This window comes from Falco punctatus (assembly GCF_963210335.1).
Source record: "Falco punctatus genome assembly, chromosome: 10".
Taxonomy (NCBI): Eukaryota; Metazoa; Chordata; class Aves; order Falconiformes; family Falconidae; genus Falco; species Falco punctatus.
In genome coordinates this window covers 37,339,622-37,360,503 of record NC_137590.1, presented here as the reverse complement: position 1 = coordinate 37,360,503, position 20,882 = coordinate 37,339,622, and the positions used below count along the sequence as shown (strand labels likewise).

General features: G+C 49.4%; 1 protein-coding gene across 1 annotated transcript in view; it reads right to left on the bottom strand.

Annotated features, from left to right (window-relative positions):
• Window positions 1-20,177, bottom strand: part of SLC67A1 (solute carrier family 67 member 1) — a 72,069-nt gene extending 51,892 nt beyond the window's left edge. Inside the window, exons 1-4 of the mRNA XM_080405262.1 lie at window positions 7,338-20,177; window positions 6,140-6,237; window positions 3,345-3,490; window positions 2,461-2,593 (exon numbers count right to left, since the gene is read on the bottom strand). Coding sequence (XP_080261388.1) covers window positions 2,461-2,593; window positions 3,345-3,490; window positions 6,140-6,237; window positions 7,338-7,502 — 542 coding nt within the window. The 5' untranslated portion in view covers window positions 7,503-20,177. The remainder of the gene's footprint in view (window positions 1-2,460; window positions 2,594-3,344; window positions 3,491-6,139; window positions 6,238-7,337) is intronic.
• Window positions 20,178-20,882: the final 705 nt, after the last annotated feature.

Here is a 20,882-nt window from a genome sequence, read left to right as displayed (position 1 = left end):
GGATTGGGTCATTCTTCTGTGAAAAAAACGGAAGCAATTACACAGCCCCAAGCACAGCTGGAGCTTTCCTGCATAAATGTGGGAAACAGAGGGAGATGATTCACAGCCAGTCTGTGGGATATGGCAACAGGGCCAAGGAGCCTCGGGTGCGTCCATAATGCAACACCCACTCCTTTCCCTGCAGGTCAGTGCCACAGACACAGCCAGAGGTGCCAGGGATGCTCCGAGGGCTGCTTTGTGGCGCAGAGCTGTGTTCATCTGCTCGCAGGGCTGAATTCCCGCTCACCACCAGTATCAGCCAACACACTAAAATTCAGTGGATCGCTCCTCTAATAATTGCACAGAAATCTGCCAGAAAAGCTAAGCATGGTGTTAAGGCAAAGGTGGTGTTTGGCTGCAGCAAAGGTTGCTACCAAACACCCAGAGTGGCCTTCTCAGCCTGGAGCTGCTGTTTATAAAATCAAATCAACCCTTTGCATGTCAGGGTGGTCAGAAGGGTCCTGGCGCACGCTGGAGTTTGCCCCTTGTTAACGGGAATTCCTACCATCCTTCCAGGGGAAGGCACAGATCCTCCCGGAGAACACCAGACGGGGCTTCCCCCCGGCCCGCGCCGCATGGCGGAGCAGCCCCAGCCCCGCCGCTGGGCGCAGGCGAAACCGCCCTCAGCCATGGGAAAGGCCGCAGCTACAGCAGTTTTCAGGTGCACGTCCCTCGCTTCCCCGTGACTACGGGCAACGTTCGCTTTCCTCAGTGCTACAGGCATAAAAATGTAAGGGCCAGAGGCTTTCCGAACAAGCAGCAAGGCGGGGAGGCTGGCAGCACCAGCCCGACACCGCCAGCGGGGCTGCAGCCGTGCCTGGGGCCGAGGCCGGGGATGCGCTCCCCGCGCTGGGTCCTGTGCAAACCAGCGACTGCCGCACTGGTTGGAAAGCGAAAGCCGTTAGATTTCTGCTACGTAACAGTGCTGCGTGATGCAGACATTTAAGTATGGGCATACAACCAACGATTAAGCTGAGAACCGTGGTAACCTTTACTTTCAGACAGCACACAGAAGGGATACACTCGTGGAATCCCATTGAAAATAACACTTATTAAAACCCCACTCAACCATCAACTTCTACAAAGATCTTAAAATCCTGAGTTAGCTAAATATTATGTACATCCCCAAATCTAATTTTACGTATCTGTACAAAAGCAATCCCCCTCGCCAGCCCCGTGTTGATGCAGAGCAGGCACCGACCGCAGGATAATTAGGGAAAACCTTTCCAGGTTTCAGGCGAGGAAGGGAACTCCCGGGGCAGCGGCCCTGCCCGGCCCTGCCCAGGTACGGCAGCGAACCGTGTGCTCGGGTCCAGCCGGATGGCGGCCTCCGCCTCGCCTCACCCCGCAACAGGGCGCCGCGCCGTCCCGGAGGGCCCCCACCTCCCGCCCCGCTCCGGCCGCCGCTGACGCTTGCCTCGGTCGACCGGGGGTGGCGGGGAGAGGGGGTGGGGGGGCGAGAGCGCCGCCGAGGGGCCGGGGGGCGGCGGGGAGACAGCGCCGCCGAGGGGCCAGGGGTAGAGAGCGCCGCCGAGGGGGCGCCCGGGCGGGGCCGCGCGGGCCGACAGCGCCACCCAGCGGGCGGCGGCCTTTCCCGTGGCCCCAGGGCAGCGCTGCCCCGGCCGGCGCTCGGCAGGGCTGGGGGGGCCGTTGCTGCGCTGACCTGGACCTGCACGAGCAAGCGTCCGTAACAGCGGCAAAACAAGCGCTCAGCCGTTCGTAAGGGATTTAGTATCTTGGGTTTTTATCCCCACTAGAGAAACGCTGGGGAATATTCCAGGAAGGCGCAGCCCGCGCACTTGCCTGCCTGCAGGGCTCCGCTGCCCCCCGGTGGGGCCTGCCCCCCGCCCCCCGCCCCCGGTGGGGCCGCACGCGGCGCGGGAGCTGCCGGGCCGCCCCCAGGGCTGCGCTGTGGGACCAGCCGCACACACGCTTCACCCGGCCGCCGCGGCACCACACCTTCTCCCCCTCCGCCCCACTGTCCCAAGCTCGCTCTCCCTTTGCCAAGGCCCTGCTCCGTACTGGGCGCCCCCAGGCACACCAGTTTCCCCACGAGTTTTTCCACTCTCAGCTGTACAACACTGTTTCTTAAAAGCAGGCTGCACAGCACGCGCTGCCTTTCAGCACACTTGGCTCCAAAGAGGAGACGACTAGGAGGGAGACACACTCCATTTCTTACTTCAGCTTGTTTTTAAATCAATTGAAGTGGACGGAAGATGAGATTTTCAACAAGGTCTCCTTAAAAACAGTTGGAGTTGTTCTCTGTTGCAAAAGCGAAAGCCACATTTTGAGTGCTGGTACAATCCTCTACTGCCACCAGCAGTAAGATACCGTCAAAAGCTGGGGGGGAAGCAAAATACCCCTCAGCAGCTCCCTCAATGATCTCGACAAGGCCAACCAGCGAACAAGCACGCCACTCACCCGAATTCGGTGGAGAGGACACCTCCCAGGGCAGAGCCAACGATGATGCCTATTCCAAAGCAGAGACCCAGCTTCCCCAGAGCATCAGCGCGTTGGGAAGGAGTAGTCAGGTCTATAATAACCTTCTGAGCACCTGCAGTGAAAAAGATCCCTTGAAAGAAGCTTGACAGAGGGCCCGAGCAGCAGGCACGCAAATTTTTAGGCCAAAGAAACAGTGCCTGCCACAAAACGGTCCTTGTAGCCCCAGGGCAAATGCTTGTGCACACCGCTGAGTGGAATTGGCTCAGCCCATCAGCCATAGGAAACAAAACCATTCAAACCACTCAAACCACTTCACAAGTGGCAAGAAGAGGCTTAACACTCTATCAATTTCAGTCCTCTCACACGAGTTACATGGCCTTCTGGTAGCTAAAGGCTGTTCATGGTTTTTATTAGGAACATCTAGGAAAGGTAGAATAGCTTGGTGGGCAACGAAAAATAGTTTTGTAGTCATGTTTCATTTTGACCAATATGCTCATTTTACCAGGAGAAGGGGAAAAGCTCTCCTATAAAATATCCTGCATGGAAGAAGGCAGCCAAGAAGTTTAGGTTAGCACTGCTGCCAGCAAGTGGTCGTCACCGTGTCTGGATGGTGAAGTCCAAGCAGTTTGCTCAAGATCATACAGGAGGATTGACCTGGTATACTACAGGCTACTAGCCCTGCTTCCCATAACCAGTACACCTGCTGCTTCATGTTCTCACCATTTCATCCCTGATGACCATCAAATGTTCTTCCTGCCTGCCTTCATGCTGTTGGGCCTGTTGACTTCCAGCAATGTGAGCAAGAAGAGAGGAATCGGTCAATACGAGCAATTGGGAAACCACTCAGCCCTGACCAACGTTACCTGGTAGTCCATGCATGAACACTGCTGGCAGCCTGGAGAGGAAGAGGAGGGGGATGCTGGTGGAGATGGACATGAGCAGGAAGAAGGCACTTCCAGATGCACAGGAGAGAATTAAGGCTGCTCGGGTGCCAAATTGATCTGCAAACCTGGTACAGAAATGGTACAAGGCTGTCAGAAGTGGGACTGTGCAGCTCGTTGCAAGCATGACGCACCCAGAGGGATGGAGTCACATGGCCATCTTGCTCATTTATCTGCCATAGGAAGTGCTGATCAGATTCTCAGAAATGCTCTGTTCCCAGAAGAAGACTAGATATTCAGAGGAGCTCAGCTCAGTGGGCCTGAGCACTGAACACTCTCTCTTCATTGTGACTACCAGCAATACAAAAATTTGCCTTGGAAAAAAACCCAAAAAACAACCAAACTAACCAACCCAAAGCAAGCTCCACCAGAACTGGAAGCCTTGCCTGGAGGAGGAGTGCAAGGACCAGTGCTGAAGCACCAACTGCCCACCTGGGACCACAGGCACAGATCCTTTGGTGTAATGGGAACATGCCAGCAACTGCCGCTACTCGGCCCATTTCCAGACCCCTCGTAAGCACCACATAATACGTGCTTGGTTAAGTCTCCTCCCCGGCATCCCCAGTGAATAGATGTGGTTTATCTCAGAGCTACTGAAGACCAGCCACAGGCAGTTACAGCAGCTCAGTAACTCATTCAATAATAACATTCACTTCAGAACTCACAGCACCCTCAAATTTTACTTTGTGACGCAAGAGAGTTGGTTCAGACCAGGGAGTCAGGCTAGCTAATTTTTTAGTTCAGGTTCAATGGCAATTGAAGTTATTCCAGTTCCTTTTCAGAGGATGTTAAAACCAACATTTTTCATTCAACACTACTTAAATAGATAGATATTCTTCCATGTAGGTTCAATAAAGACTTCAAGATAATGACTCACATTTGCTTCTGTCTGAGGAAAGAAACTCTTAACAGACAGATCAGGTTTTGCTTCAGGTTTTATTCAACTCCAAGATACTTTACAAAGCTAAGTTGGACAAAGTCCAAGAGTACCACAAAAAAGGTTCTGAGCAACTGGGACTAAGATGGCCTTAGATTGTGCCCTTCACTTCAGTTCCTCCCTCCTTCATTTTATTCAAGTCACATATTACAGCTAGCAGATGAGCATTACCTTGCGTAGCAATGGGTTGCATTTACACTAAAAGAAACACACCCCCGCACCAACCCCACACCCACCTCCGAGAAGTGCCAAGGCTAGTCTACAAAGCCAAGCACAAGTAATTAAAGGGCTTTGTGTTGAGAAAGAGGAACAGGTCAAAATCGTGCTGTTTACATGAAAGCCGGGGAAGTTTATATTATCTGTTTGTAACCTAAAGACCACAATTCACTACACAGTCCAGGGCTTTCTTGGTTTTGTTGTTTAAGAGTAAATTTTATTGCTTCATCTTCTCATGGCAGTTTAGGATCAACCAAGAAGAAAAAAGAAAACTGACTAAGGTACACATTTTTCTCTCCTTTATCCCCCTCCTTCCCATTTTCTCTTTATCTACCTTTACACTGAGGTCAAAACAGCCTTGCATCTAGGAAAATCCTTTTTATCTCAAACCTACACCGCAGATTTTGGCTTCAATCTGGCAATATAGACCTTCAGTCCCATCTACACCAGTGAGAGTCCAGACCCAGACAGAACCTGGTTTGCTTCTGGACATGGGTGAATGGAATGCACAGAGGAAAACCAGATTTCAGATGGCACTGGATCCAGAACAGAAATATTACTCTAGTTTTGTATTTTAACAGAAAAAGCATTCAAACTGGGTCCTTTGCACCATCTCTGTTCTTAGGAATGCATTTTCTTCCAAGCTTTACTGGAGAATTCAATGTTGTTATTAATTTTAAGATGTGTATTATTGTAGTGTCCAAGGGCTTTTCAAGATCAGATCTCACACACCACGTACCAGAGGATCCTCCCAACCTATATCAACCAGAATGATAAATCCCATGCAGGAAAGCTGAGGCACACACCAGCTCCGTATCCATTTACTACTTTGCTGATCAGTAGCAAGACTGAGAAGAAAAGCTAGATTTTCTCAGCCTTGTTTTCATTTTCTGTCTCTGGCTTACACTGCTCTTTCAAATTCCTTCTTTTTGGCAAAGTGTTCCCCATCACTTTAATTTTTTTGGGGGACATTTACATCTCATTAAGAACAAGAGCATGCATCCCACAGGGTAGGGAGGCAGAAAACCCCAGTCTCTTCCACTCTTCTTATTTTGATAGATGAGCTTATAGCTGCATCAGTTCGTAAAGATTCATGCAAGTCTAGCTTTGTGTTAAACACTGATGTAGATACAGTGAGATTCGGCTGTAAAAATAACATGATCCTCAGTTATTTTCATTGACAGCTCTACTTAACATCAGTAAATATCCTCTTTTTTAGGTTTCCCAGTCACAAGACATTTTTAAGGTTACACATGGCTATAAAACATTCGCAGGATTAAGCCGTTAGGACCCAGGCTCTGAGGACTCTGGTGGTTTAAGCCTGTTCCCAGTATATTGTTACACTTAAACATCTGTCATTAAAACATAGCTAAGTTAATATAAAGGCTGCGTCTATGTTGTGGTTATTTCTAATTACAGTATTTATTTTCCCTTTGCCCATTTATGAAATCTTCAAACATTTCAACAGGACCACGAACCAGAACTAAATGATTTCTTATTAAACTATAAAAATTCCTGGCCTTTTTCAGCAGTGTAAAGGGTCATGAGAATTGTTCTCACTTACCTTCCGAAAATAGGACCTCCCACAAGCTGGAGGATACCAAAAGTTGTCTGGAGGTAGCCAAACCCCATTGAATCCAAACCTAGGCTCTTTGCCAAGTACTGAAAAAAAAAAAAAGAGGAGAAAACCCCAACAGGTCAGGGGAAATTAAATATGCTGTATTTCTGAATAAAAAACTTAATGTCTGTGTGGAGAGGACTGCAGCTTCAAACAAGCACTTCCTTCAGTTCCCCGAACCTACAGATGAAACCTTCACTGGGTCAGACACATGCTGCTTAATAAAGACCAAAGGTCTCTGTCCCATGCCATCCACTAATGAAGGTCAGGGAGATGTGACCAGAAACATCAGTTTTGCACCAGGTGACAAACCTGAATCACCCTTTACCAGAGCAGGGCAACAGAGCTGGGGAAGGGGCTGGAGCACCGGTCTGATGGGGAGCAGCTGGGGGTGTTCAGCCTGGAGAGGAGGGGGCTCAGGGGGGACCTTCTTGCTCTCTACAGCTGCCTGAAAGGAAGCGGTAGCAAGGTGTCAGTGTCTTCTGCCAGGTAATGAGCGACAGGACCCAAGGAAAGGGCCTCAAGTTTTGCTATGGGAGGTTGAGGTTGGGTATTAGGAAAAAATTCTTCACAGAAAGGCTGGTCAAGCACTGGAACAGGCTGCCCAGGGGGTGGAATCACCATCCCTGGGGGTGTTTAAAAGCCACGTAGATGTGGCACTTAGGGACACGATTTAGTGGTGTACTTGGCGGTGCTGGGCTGATAGTCAGACTCATCTTAAAGGTCTTTTCCAACCTAAATGACTCCGTGACTCTATGAAACCAGAGGAAAGAGTCCAGTAAGCAAGAAGCAATGATTCCCACTCACAGCTGGTTTATTATGCCCTCAGAAAAAACCCACCTCTGATCTGAAACCTCTGATTTCTGCTGCCTGCTTGTTGGGTCACCCTCCCGTGCAAGCAAGACACAAACTATGCCAACTTCACCCAGGGCTATCAGACCAGGAAAGGGCTCTGGGTGCTACTGCAGTGCAAATAAACCAGCGTTCTCTGCCTGGGCATGCCCTGGGCACAGCCACAGCCCGCCTGCAAGGGAGGCACGTGCTGTCCGCTCCCCTGCCGGGAACTCCCTCCCGACTGCTGCGAAACTACATAGCCTGGCACCGACAGCAAGACCTGCTGTGGAACAGGACAGTCCATACTCACAGGCACGACTCCCATCTGCATGAAGAGGAAGGTCAGCTCCAGGGTTACAATCAGGTAGGCAACAAGGATCACTTGTCCCCTCTTGACATCTCCCAAGCAGCCTCTCCTCGTTCCAGAGGCTTCTTCCTTGCCTCTGGAGCTGGCTTTTGCATTGATAGCACTCATGGAAGCAGGCTGACAGGCTGAAAAATGATGTGACGGTGTTTTCTAGCTGGGAACACAAGGCATAGGTAAGGTGCAGAAGCTGTGTGTACAGTCCAAAGCTTACAGTGTGAAAGGTGCTGAGTCAGCGTGCCAGGGATGGTTTGTTGTGTGTGGGGTTTTTTTTTTCCCTCCTTTCTTCCTCTTTTTTTTCTCTCCTCTTTGCTTACTTGCTAGGCAGGATCAAAGGCAACCACACACCAAACTGCAGATCTCATTCTTCAGCCTTGTCCCAGGTGGGCTCATTGCTTCAAGCACCATCACAACAGAGACCAGCCTGGGGCCCAGCAGGGTGGAAGTGGACATTGCCCCAAACAAGCACGTGAGGAACTCTTCAGCTCCTTAACTGTTTCACTTCTGGTGGCTCAGAAGAGATGACTGTTTTCATTCTTTATAAGAATGATGATGATTTTTTTTTTTTTTTTGGAGGTTGCAAGCAAAGCTTACAGCAGAACAGCTATTCCAAAGTCTTCCCGGTACTTGCAGTAAATTTACACAGATCCTGGAACAAGCACAGGTTTTACATGCAACTAGAGTTGCTTTCACCAGCACTTCCAACTGAACCATTTTGCCTCCTTTACCAGGTCCTGCAAATTTATAGCGAGACTGAGCTAGCAAATGTTCACATGTGACTCCACTTAGACTACAAATTACCAGCCAATGCCAGAACCTTTTTTTTAAAACATTAAATCCACACAAATCACGAGGCTGACTGCAAACTGGGGAATTAAATAAGACTTATTTGTCCTTTGGGGGGTTTGTTAGTTTGCTTCCTTGCTTGTTTGTTTGTTTTCTTACTTGTTGAAGCCTGGAAGTCTGGTTGAACATTTATCTTTATTTTAAAGACAAAAAGAAAGCAGAGATCCCAATGCTCCAGTTTTGTAGAATCACAGGACTTTTAGTAGGAAGGGACCTCAGGAGATCTCATCCGCCCTCCTGCTCAAACACATCAGGTCAGCTGTGGCCTTTTCTAGACAAGCTTTGAAAACCTCCGAGAAAAGAGATTTGCCCCCTTCCCTGAATATCTGGGAAAGAAGATTTTCCTAATGTCCAATCTGAATATCTCAAGCTGTAACTTGTGGCTGTTGTCCCTCCTAGCATCAGCTGCCACTGCCACAAAGAGTCTGGCTGCATCACCTCTGGAGCTGCCCTTCAAGGGCCAAAATATGAGTAAAAAAGCACCTTTAAGGAATGACTTTAAGGAAAGCCACGCCAGCACTCCAACAGCCCCAACTCACAATGCCCTAGAAGCTGTATCTATTACCGAAGAAGGAAGATTACCCAGCATGTACCCTGATTTAGCAGAGGATCAGTGTTCAACATTTGGCTCATCTCAGCGCGAAACAATGGATTTGCCTGTGCTTTGAGTGTCCTGCAGCACAGCACCACCATCGTCACTCCCGGGTTTGTGCTGGACAGGAACAATGTACAAATTATGAGCATTGAATAGAAGAGTAAAATTAATGTGAGAACTCTCTTTATGGAGGTTTTGAGACAACCAAAAAAGTAACTCATGCAAATGCAATGTAAAACACTGCTTACGGGAAACGTTGCTGACTTGGACTTGAAAAGCGTCAATATTTTGACAAGTGAGTTTGTCTCAGCAGCAACTGAAAACAGATCCCAGCAAGGCGAGCAAGGGAAGCAATGACTTGCAGATGTAGCCACTTTCCACCAGATACAAGCCTTGTTCTTCCCCGGGGCACGCAGCGCAGACAGCTCACCAGCCACATGCTCTCACTCAGATTTAGCTTCTTTTTACAGGCAATGACAAGGGAAATACAGTAAAAAACCATGGAGTTTAATTTTCAGCCTCTGGGGGAAAAGACACAGTTCTGAGAAGCAGGGACCTAAACTTGGTGCCTGGTGTGGAGGTGACCATGGAGAATGGGCTATGATCACCAGGCTCGGTTCCTCCACATCCCTGGAGCCTCTTGATGGCTCAGTGCCTCAGCCTGCTCCTTAGTGTCTCAGACCAGGCTGCAAGTGAGGAAGTACCCTGGGCCCACGTTGGCAATCCTTTTCTAGCAGTAGTCTCTTTGGGTAGGATCATTTATCTCCCCATCCCTGCACTTTGGCACGGACAGGACAAAGGGAAGAGGGTGGCAATTTTAAGCCACCTTTACAAGCCGTGAGCCAAGCCACATCCATGCTACCCCGGCTCAAGGACGCAGGGATGAGCTGTGTTCTCCAGACTTGATGAAGACATTGGCAGCCCTGAATCATCTCAATGTCCTCCCGCAAGGTCTTCTGTGCAGCAACTTGGACTTTCCTGACTTTCAGAATTGGTCAGTCTAGAGGTTAAACATAGCAGCAACAAAAACCGATGGAAAAACAGTCAGTGTGATCTACACAAGGCAGATCCTCCCCTAAGCGAGAAGCCTGCCCTGTCCGAAAACGTCTGCAGGAGCCAAAGTATGATGGAGATTGACTTCGTCCCCAGCGATGCCCTGCTGAACGTCACATTTGTGGCCACCCAGCTAGGGGCCAGTTCATCTATACCTGTAACGATAATGCACTGCTAATGGCAGATGGTGTAGGCTGGCGCTGCAATTTTATCTAAAGGCTCAGTTATAGGCAATACCACAGACAGCACACGGTCACTGACGACCCCTCTTTAAAAAATAAAGCTTAATTTTAAAATTAAAAATTAATGTTCTTGGGCAGGATAAGTAAACTTTAAAAGGATAGGTATTGCAGGGAGACTATGGTGAAAGCAAGCAAGGAGATAAATGTCTTGCGATGAAACTGCAGATTAGGCCATTAGCTGTGCATTAAGCCTTGACAGTCATTCCCAATAGTTTTGGAGTATTTATAGTTGCCTTCCGTGGTATATCTTTCCTGAGGCCTATTTATCTGATGATCTCTGGAAAAATAGAGTAGGAAACTGGAGAACATCTTTAAAAAAATAAAATTATAAAGACATACTGTTTATGTTACTTGAGCAGAAATCTTTTCTTAAATCACTGGAAGTGGGAAGCAAGGCCAGCACATGCATGGGGAGGGGAAATCCACCCACAGCATTACCAGCAGTTGAAAAAGGAAAAATTGTGGGCAAATAAATCCTGAATCCTTCTCTCAACTTGTGTTTTTTTCACAGGAAAAGCTTAATATGAACCGTAGCAACACAAAGAACCCGGAGTGGGATTCACCTGCCTGCAGAGGGCCAAAGGAAACTCGACAGCCTCAGGAGAGCCTTGAAGAGGGATGGAAGCACAGGTGCGCTGCCCAGTGACGAAGGACATCTCTCAGGCCTCAGACCCTCTATGACTACAAGTTGGCAGATCTCCCCAGCTACACAAAAGAGCAGCGGGATGAGCCAAACCTTGCTCCAGGGCCGACCAGTCACAAATCGTTGCCCTCGTGGGTACACACCGTACCCATGGCAAGCGTGAGAGCTGGCAGGGATTGCTGGCGAGGGGATCCCTGCCTCTCGGGTCCGGCAAAGCTTTCCTTTCTCCTTGCAAAGAGAAACTGCATTTCTATGGGCTGTGTGCTGGGGGTGCTGGAAGGGACATGAGGTGTGAGATGGATGGTTCTGAGCACACCTCTCCCTGCCCGAGCAGCAGCAAAGACAGCCCTTCCCTCCTCACAAGAGCATGGTGAGGCCACTGTACCAAAACCAGTTTGGCCAGCAGATATTCAGGCAGGGAGACACACAGAAACCCTTTACAGAGACACAGCCATCAGGCAGCTATCATCCTGGCCATGCTTCTTAAGCTCTGTAATACAAGAGAGAAATATCTCGAAGCAATTCCCCAATAGTGGGAATGCTGACTTGCCATAATGAGGGAAACCGCTCACCACCAGCCATGGCCAGCAGGAGCCATCAGATCCACAGGATCTGGCCCGATCCCTCTCTCTTCCCCTGACCCCGACACTGAGGGAACTGGTCTCATTTGTAGCCTGGTGAAAGATTTACACAGTTAAGCAAATATGAGCATAAATGGCCCGGTATTGCCAAAATTATGTTCCATGTTTGTTGACTGATTTATTCCTTTGTCTAATAATGTTCATGAAAAAAGCAGCTCACTAATGAATGGAAAAAGACTCCACATGGCCAGAAAAAAAAAAAAAAAAAAAAAAAGCACCATGTTTAGTTTACAAAATAGCACAGTCTTCAGGGATTTTCATAAAAACTACAGAGACAGTCCAAATCGGCAATGAAATCAGATTCCCGGTGGCTGCTGAACTCTTTTGGTTTTTTCTATGTGTGTATTAAATTGCAAAGAGCAATTACTTATAATTTGTTTTTATAAAAATGGTGGTGTGCTTATTCTGCCTGGCAAATTATTTTGTGAAATGGGAAAGGCTGTTGTTCATTCTTTTGGTAAAGTCTTTGTTACTTAGCATATTAAACTGCAAATCATATTTTATCTGAAATATGGCTGGTTATTATTAACTTTTTAATGGATAAGCCCCAAAGCTCCAGCTAATATCGAGACGCTGTTTGGTGCCCTGCAAGCACAGGAAGGGGTCAAGACTCAGACAAGGGAAAGGAATGAGATCCTCCTTGTCCTGCAGAGGGGACCCTAACAGACAGAGGGGTTTAATGACTTCCCTGAAATCACAGAGGAAGTCTGTGGAAGAGGCGGGAGTCAGACTCAATCATCCTTTGGACGCCAGTCCCATTGTTTAACCACAGGACAGTTTCTCCTCTCTAATATTCTGGAAAAATTCAACCAAAAGAGAACATTTCTGAATGCTGGAATTTGACAACAAAATATGCAGATGTGGCAGAGACTGTGTCAATTGTAGATGTGTTTTGGAAAAATCCCGTGGCCTGAATTCAGGAGAGTTACACCAAGAAAAACATGACCAAATAGGAAGAAAAAGCTCGGTTCCTTGTACCCATCCAGTCTCACTGGCTCCAGCAGGACCTCGCTGGGGCAGGAGCCTCTCATGCCTGCTCAAACCGAGTGCTGCCTTGCTTAGGATGATTTCAGCTCAGCTGGAGCCCTTCCCTCCAGAGTCATCTCCCTCGTGCTGCTGTGGTCTACCTCTACCCCAAAATCTCTCCTGAGCAGACAGAATCCCCTCAAGTTTCGATGAGCTGCTGCCACGTGGTGCAGAAGGGCTGCTAGGATGCCCGGAGAGCAGCCGCCGACCTTCTCCTTCCAGCGAGTACATCAAAAGGCAGCCACCAGCTGCTAAGTGGTCTGCTCTGCTAGGGCACTGAAGGATCGGCAGCGAGAAAATGACTCTCCCTTTAGCAAAAGCCCAGCTCTGCTGGGTGGGCTCTCTCCTGGGCGAGGGATGATCTCCCCCAGACTTGCCATTCTGCTTCCTAGTGCTCAAGCAAGCGTGAGACAGCCATCTGTGTAGGAAACGGTGATTAAAAGAGTGGTTATAGCATCGGCTGCCGAGCAGGGTCCAGGCAGCTCTGCATGCTAATAAGTGATGGTGATGGCCCAGAAGCGACAGGCATTTCTGCCGCCTCTGTGGTTGCGCCTTCAGCTTATTGGCATGTTGGCGTGACCGACCTTCAAGCAACTTGCTGCTGGATAACGGATGAAGCCCTGGGCTCCAAGACACACATAGTGCATTGGAAGTCCAAAGTTTATAGCCAAAGAATATGCTAGATGTGACAAAAAGGGATACACGCACACACAAATAAAGCCCCATACTTAGCCTGCAATATGCAGCGTTTCATTTGGCTGGTATTATACAGCCACCTTCTGGAATTGCAGCAATGTCTGGAATGCAAAAGCTGTTTATTATTTAAATAACATTTAAACCATTATAATTTATATGAGAATTGTAACTGATTGGGACTGTATGGAGCTTCTTGTTGTGGTTTGCCGTAGGAATGCTGCAGATTTCCTCTGCACACATTACATTCTGCACACAATGGGAGCCCCAGACGTTTTCAGCTAGTCTCGAGCCTTCTGCATGTACCAAAACATTTTCCTGTGTCAGAATCAAACAATTGCCTGATTTATAACGCTGGAGCATTGAGGAGACCACCAGCAACACAATGTAACAAGAATCTCTCTGTTGATTAGCCTTTTGATGAAGCTATACATGGCGCAAACAAAACACGGATGTGTAGTCAGCGTTTCTGCTAACGTACGTTCTGCATAAAGCCGTGAGAGAAGGCGTGTGTCTGTGGAACCCTGCACCCCCCAGACACGGCCGCCCCCCACAGCAGGGGTCTGTGTTACATCCTCGGACAAATCCTTACCTGCTCAGGGCCAGGGGAGGCACGTCCCCTTTCCGCCCTGCTCCGTTTGGCTGGCTGCTTTCTCCACACGGACTCAGGACCTGCACGGAGCCAGCGTGGGATGGGAAGGAAAGGGGGTGGCTGGCCCCATGACCGGCTGGCCCCCACCCACTACATGGGTGGTGGACAGTGCTGTGTTGCAGATATTAGCTGCCAATGGACAGAAGAGGTGGGATGAAGGTATCCATAGACACACAGGTCTGGATTTATCAGCAGCTCCGAAGTGGTATAACATGCAAGTGTGACAGCCCTTGATGTATCTGGGCTCTAAAAGCCTTCCAAAGCCTCACCCAAGGTCCTGATGTTTCTCTCTAAGCAAACACCTAATTTCAGCTGAAGACTTGAATGGGACTTGTGAAATCAGAGCAGATGCCTCAGTTCGCCCTGTTGCAAATTGGAGCAGAGCACACACTCCTGCCTGTTATAGAGCTTACCCAGAAAAACAGAACCTTTAAAGCTTTAGAAGACAGCAGCCCTTGGAGGTATCCACTCTGCCAGCCAGGTCTCCATCTCCTGCATCAGCAATAAAGCCTGCAGCCAGGTCTACTGGGAGGGAACAATTACAGTCCTGAGTTTTGTTAGGAATACAAGAGGGATGACAGCCCCAAGACTGCTCTTTTTTTTGTTCAGACCACCAGAAGGCTTTGGAGACCCTTCACTGCTTCGTTCCAGCTTTCACATCCACCTTCTGCTTCAATTCACCTGTGACAAAAAGAAATCAAACCTCCTTTGCTGGAGGTGGAGTTTCCTCCCAGCCCCCTTAGAGCTGAGGTTGGGGGGGGGGGGGCACTAATAACTCTTGAGTGGAGTATCAGGAATCTTCACAGCGGTTTGGGGAAAATTTTCAAAGTAGTTTGGTAAAAACTCATGTCAAACACTGAATACAACTCTAGCATGGACAGATAAGTAAGAGGTAGAAAAGTCAATCTACCCTATCATATGAGTAAGTCCTCCTTCAGCTACATCTGAAACTTTGCTGTTAAGAGACCAGCACCTGCACGGTACCGTTTGCTTCTCTGCTTTCCAGTTCTAGCTCTTTAGGCATGGCATTTCTCCAGAGCAAGGGATGAGGATGCATTCCTGACACCGTGCAGGCACCTCTGACACATAAGGAAACCCCAAACCTGCTCAATTGTGTCTTTAAAGCACTCTCTCGAAAACTCATTACTTAGAACAATTCTTCAGAATTATTTTGGAACAACAACAGGAGCTGTAAACAAAATCTGTCTCCTTGTAAAGAATCAGAGCAAACTTTGCACGCTGTTATAATCCAGCCTTGGTGTCAGGAGCAATTTAAAGTGGGACATGAGTGGCATACAGTTTTCCTAAGAGAAAATCCCTAAGAACTATTTATTTTTCAAAAACATTTAAAAATAATTTCTAAAGCTTGTCCCCCAAGACAATCGCAGGCTCACAACCCCCCTGACTCTTTGTCATTGAGCAAAAACATTAGCACTTGCCGTGGATTTACCACCAGTGAAGGAGAGAGACCCGGACCCTTTCTGCAAGGAGTGGCAAAGGCATTTATGCCCTAGAAAGAGCAGAGAGAGGGATTTAGTGTTTCCAAACATGCCAGAGGACAAGAGCTTGCCAGCCCAAACTGGAACTGGCTGCTGCTCATGGGAGGTCTGGATGATGGCTGTGACCAGGATGCACTAAACATCTTCTGCAGCAATATTTGTTTTTGAGGCTTTTTGCTTTGATATTGATGCCTAATTCTAAGCTACTCCCAAGGCCAAATGCATGGCTGGCATAAAACAGCAATGCCTGCATAGTCTTGGGCTGTACTTGCCACTGTCAGTACCATTTGGCATTCATTAGTCGTTTCACACTTTGGAAAGGGTGGAAACAACCCAAGAAGAGCTCACTTGGAGTGCTGCTCCCTGGTTCATACGTTCCGTTTCTGGAACACTTAACTCCCTACATCAAAGTCTTCATGCACTAGAACCAGGATTCATCATCTGGCTTTTCCAGAAATCAAGCAAGTCCTGGAAATCTTCAGTCCAAACTGGTTGAGAACCAGTCCTGCCAAAGCAACGATCGGACCTGAGCACTTTGCCAGTAGTTAGGGTATTTGAAACAAAGGAAGAGAAAAACTGCTGCTGGAAAAAGGCGTCTGTCCCAGCTTGTTCTCTTAACATCATACCAGAGAGCAATGGGGTTACCTCTGTAAAACTGCCCCAGGGAAGGTGCTAGGAAGAAATTCCCCTGGCTTCCAGCATCAGCTGGGGCCCAGAGACTCCTATGAAAACCAACAGCAAACTACTCAGCAGCTCTGCCCAGGCACTCTCCTCATTACCTTCAAGACAAAACAATAAGGGTTTATTCTTTTTATTTATTGCCCAGCACAGCCAGGGGAGCGGTGGGTTATATTCCTCCTGAGCCTCTGCAATTAAATAATTTGCCAAATTCAGCCAGCTCTGCACAGGTGAAGCGACTACCACCCTGATTCCCACTGCAGGCACCCTCGGAAGCCATGGGACTGCAGCGGGGCCAAGGACCTTGCGGGGGCTGTAGAGGCAGGTCGTCAGAAAAGCTTGCTTAATGGTTGTGGCGTGTGAAAAGGAAAGGGTCTAGATTAAACTTGCAGGCTGGCAGTTAAAAAAAAAAAAAAAAAAAAGCCATTCTCCCATCTTCAAAGCAAACGCTTTTGGTCTAGAAAGCAATGAGACTCCATAAACATAGCATCTCCAGATATATTTTTTCCTTCCAGAGCAAACTCACCACTGCTTGGCTACTGTCGGCTTAAATTATTTCGCCTGGACTGTATTTTCCCTTTGAATACCAATGATGACCAGCTGACTTGTTTTTACTTTGAGAAGAACTGCAAGATCTAGATTACTTAGCTTTAGGCTGAAACCCTGACCCCAATTCACTGGGAATTTTGCCTCTGATTTCCATGATGCCATGATTTTCAGGTCTCCCATCCGGCTCCTCTTCTGCTTTTATTGTTAGGAAAACATCTGCTTCAGACTGGTTCGGTCATGACTGTGTTTGAGAACGTGGCTCATGGTTTGCACTAGAGCATGTACCGTGTCATTTTGAAATGCATTCATGTGTGACTGAGTGCTCGCTGGGGGACAGTGAGATACCTGCTATCCTGCACAGCATCAGGGTGTGTCTTTAATTGCACCTCTATGAAATTTGAGTTTCATCAAGAGTCAGATGCAGGTGCATCTCTTTGTGCCTGGTCGTCCTGTCCTCAGTCCACCTTCTTGAAACTGAGGGTTGGGCACCTGGAGCTCACTGCCCTGCCAAATTGTTTTAGCAACAGCTCCTGCAAGAAGTGGCAGAGCAGCTGGTAAGGGTAACTTTAAAGGCTACAGAACGACCTGATGATTTTTCAATCTGGTCACAGCGCAGGAAAAAAATGTAGCTTTCTCCCGATCTCCACCATCTACCAAAGGACACTACAATCGTGTGTAATCAGAGCACTTAGCAACATTTCTGACCATGGCCCAAGGTAGGACATCCTGAATTTCAGCTTCTGCCCCAAATTGAGAACTGGCTCATTATGAAATAGCTCCATTGGCGGATGTAATGCAAACCATTAAAAAACCCTTTAAGCCTGTGTTAGCCACGGGCTTCTACCTCCTCTGCTCTGCCAGGGGGTACGGCACGTGGTTTCTCTTTGGATCTGCTGGAAACACTAGTGGGATTTGTGCTGACTGCTGTTGCAGATGTCACATACAAACGCTTAAATGCTGTCCCATGTATAACATGGGCTGAGCTCCCAGCAATGAGTCACAGCACCAAATTGCTCTGCATGGCGTAAAGGTGTTTATAGTGCGCCGCTGGATCCAGGTACAAGTAACTCCCTGCTCTGTAGGAATACATACCATACTGTGGGCAGGGCAGCCTTGCTGTAGTTAAACTGCTGAGAAATAGAAGCAATGGACACCCCCAAGAGAGCTCATCGAACCACTCCCTTTGCACGTTCACCACTGGCTCAGTGATGTTTGGTCCACATTCAAAGCCTGCAGCAAAATTAATGCTATGAATCTAGCAGGGAGATTATAAAGCGATTGCTTTTCAAGATTAAGAGAAAATAATATTTTAGTGCTGTGTCTTCAGAAAGTGACTATGCTAAAAGCAAATTTAAAGCTGTAGGCGAGAAGATAAATTAATTAAAGAATACAAACAAGAAACCAGGGGGTGGGGAGAGGGGGGGGAAATTACCTCATCATGCTGCATCATCGCATAATATCTCAACACTCCATCGCAAGGAAAGGAGGGAGCAAGCCCCGAGGGAGAGGCAAATAAGAAGATGGAATCCAACTCGGGGAGCGAGAGAAGGAACAGCCAGATCCCACAGCACCATATTGTGTTGCCATGCTCTCCTAGGGAGGGAACCAGCTACAGAAAGATGCAGAAGAGATGAAGCTCCCAGGGCTCCCTGAGGCATGGCGGCCCCGCATGAAACCAGGTATGTGTCTTGAGCTCTGCATCCTCTACAACAGCATCTCCTTCTCTTGGACTTCCAAGGTTCAGCTACTGTTGAGCTAAGCCACTACCCATCATATCTGAAAAGTCGTGGCAGACTGGTGAAGTTCCCAGCAACTGGAAAAGGGGAAACAAAACACCCATTTTTAAAAAGGGCAAAAAGGAAGGCCCAGGGAACAACAGGCCAGTCAATCTCACCTTGTTGCCTGACAAGGTTATGGAGCAGATCCTCCTGGAAACTGTGCTAAGGCATATGGAAAACAGAGGTGACTGGTGACCACCAACATGGCTTCACTAAGGGCAAACTGTGCCTGACAGATTTGGTAGCCTTCTGCAGCAGGGTTACAGCATCGATGGATAAGGGAAGAGCAACTGACCTCATCTGCCCAAATTTGTACAAAGCATTTAACATGGTCCCAAACAACATCTTTGTCTCTAAAATGAAGAGACATGGATTTGATGGGTGGACCGCTCAAGGAATCGGCTGGATGGTTGCACTCAAAGACTTGCGGTCAATAGGTCGATGTTCAGGTGGAGACCAGAGACGCGTGGTGTCCCCACTGCGACATGGCAGTGCAGCGGGTGAGCTCTCCTTTCTCTCAGCTCTCCATGGGAGTGCCTAGGCAGAGGTACAGTTTGTACTCTGCAAAACTGGCATACTGGAGTCCTGGTCTGTGTGTGGGTGCTATGACAGCACAAGCAACCAGTAAGTCTTAATAATAAACCTAGATCTGCCACTGGCTTCAAATGCCCTCTAAACCGAGTCATCAAGCCAGGGCTTCCCTCTCAACCTGAGAAATCCACTCCTGTAAGGCACCTTGCAGGATGGGGATGTAAAATACTCCTTACTGCAAGAACCAACAGTTACCATTTCCAGAAAATATGACTGCATAGAAACTTTGGGGCCAAAAGCTTCCCAGATGTCCTCATAAAAGAAGCAGCTGTAGCCAACAAGTCAAACATCTCTTTCTTCATGATTACGTTGTAGTAGACCTGGCTCTTTGCTAGAAAGAAGGCATACGTTTCACTGTCTCACGCACACAAAAGAAGCTTTCTGACCATTTTGGCATGTAATCAGGAATTACAGGTGTAATCAGGAATTACAAGTGTACTCAGGCACATTGCACACACAAAATACACACCCCCTCAGGGGTCTATGCTGGGACCAGTACTAATTAACATGTTTGTCAGGGACCTGGACAGCAGGACTGAGCACACCCAAGTGCAAGTGTGGTTGGTGTGGTTGGTACTTGAGAGAGAAGGGATGGCATCCAGAGGGATGGGCTGGAGAACTGAGCCCGTGCAAACCTCATGAAGTTCACCAAGGCCAAGTGTGGGGTCCTGCATCTGGGTCAGGGCCATCCCAAACATGGATACAGGCTGGGCGATGAGTGGATTGAGAGCAGCCCTGCAGAGAAGGACTTGGGGGTACAGTGGATGAAAAACTGAGTATGAGCCAGCAATGTGCACTTGCAGCCCAGAAAACCAACTATATCCTGGGCTGCATCAAAAGCAGTGTGGCCAGCAGGGTGAGGGAGAGGATTCTGACCTTCTACTCTGCTCTCATGAGACCCTGCCTGCAGTACCGCCTTCAGCTCTGAGCCCCCAGTGTAAGAAAGACATGGACCTGTTGGAGCAAGTCCAGAGGAGGCCACGAAGATGATCCAGTGAGCACCTCTCCTGTGAGAGAGAGGCTGAGAGAGGTGGGGTTGGTCAGCCTGGAGAAGAGAGGGTCTGGGGAGACCTTACAGCACCTTGCAGTGCTTAAAGGGGCCTACAGGAAAGATGGGGAGGGACTTTTTTATCAGGGAGTGTGGTGATAGAACAAGGGGTAACAGCTTTAAACTGAAAGATTTAGATTAAATATCCAGAAGAAATCCTTCCCCGTGAGGGCGGCGAGGCGCTGGCCCAGGCTGCCCGGAGAGGCTGTGGGTGCCCCATCCCTGGCAGCGCCCAAGGCCAGGCTGGACGGGGCTGGGGGCAGCCTGGGCTGGGGGGGGTGTCCCTGCCCGGGGCTGGGACGAGGTGACCTTTAAGGTCCCTTCCCACCCAAACTGTTCTGTGATTCTATGACTGCCCAGCTACACCTGAACCCTAACTTTCACAGACTACCGGGAGCATGTTACTCTGTTTACAACTCTCGTCGCAGCCGTACGGCCTCAGAGCTACCCGAGCGCATCACCGGCCGGTGACCAGCGCGGCCACGCACTCGGTGCGCGGGGGCGCTCCGCAGCCCGTCCCGCAGCCCGCTCCGGAATGCGGCAACGCGCCGGGGCTCCACGGGGGCGCGGTGCTGCGCCGGGGCCCGGCCGGCGTTAGGGGGCACCATTGCCCCGCGCACCGCGGCTGCCCGGCCCCGCCGCCCGCTGCCAGCCCGGCCCGGCAGCGCCGCGGGGTTCCGGCGTGGGGCCGGGGAGCGGGGATCCGCCGTGGGGCCGGGGCTGGGGTCCCGCCGTGCTGCGGGCCGGGCGGGCGAGGGGCCGGGCCGGGGGCAGGGGCAGGGGCGGGAGCGCCGCCCGGCTCAGCCCGCGGGTACCCGGCCGCCGGGGCCGCACGCCCGGGGCTCCGGCCAGCACCCGGCGGGCAGGAGTAAGCGGCCGGGGCGGGGAAGAGGACGCGGCCGGGCCGATTGAGACTTGCAGTCACCTACTCTCTCGAAACTTGTTTTGAAGGTCCTT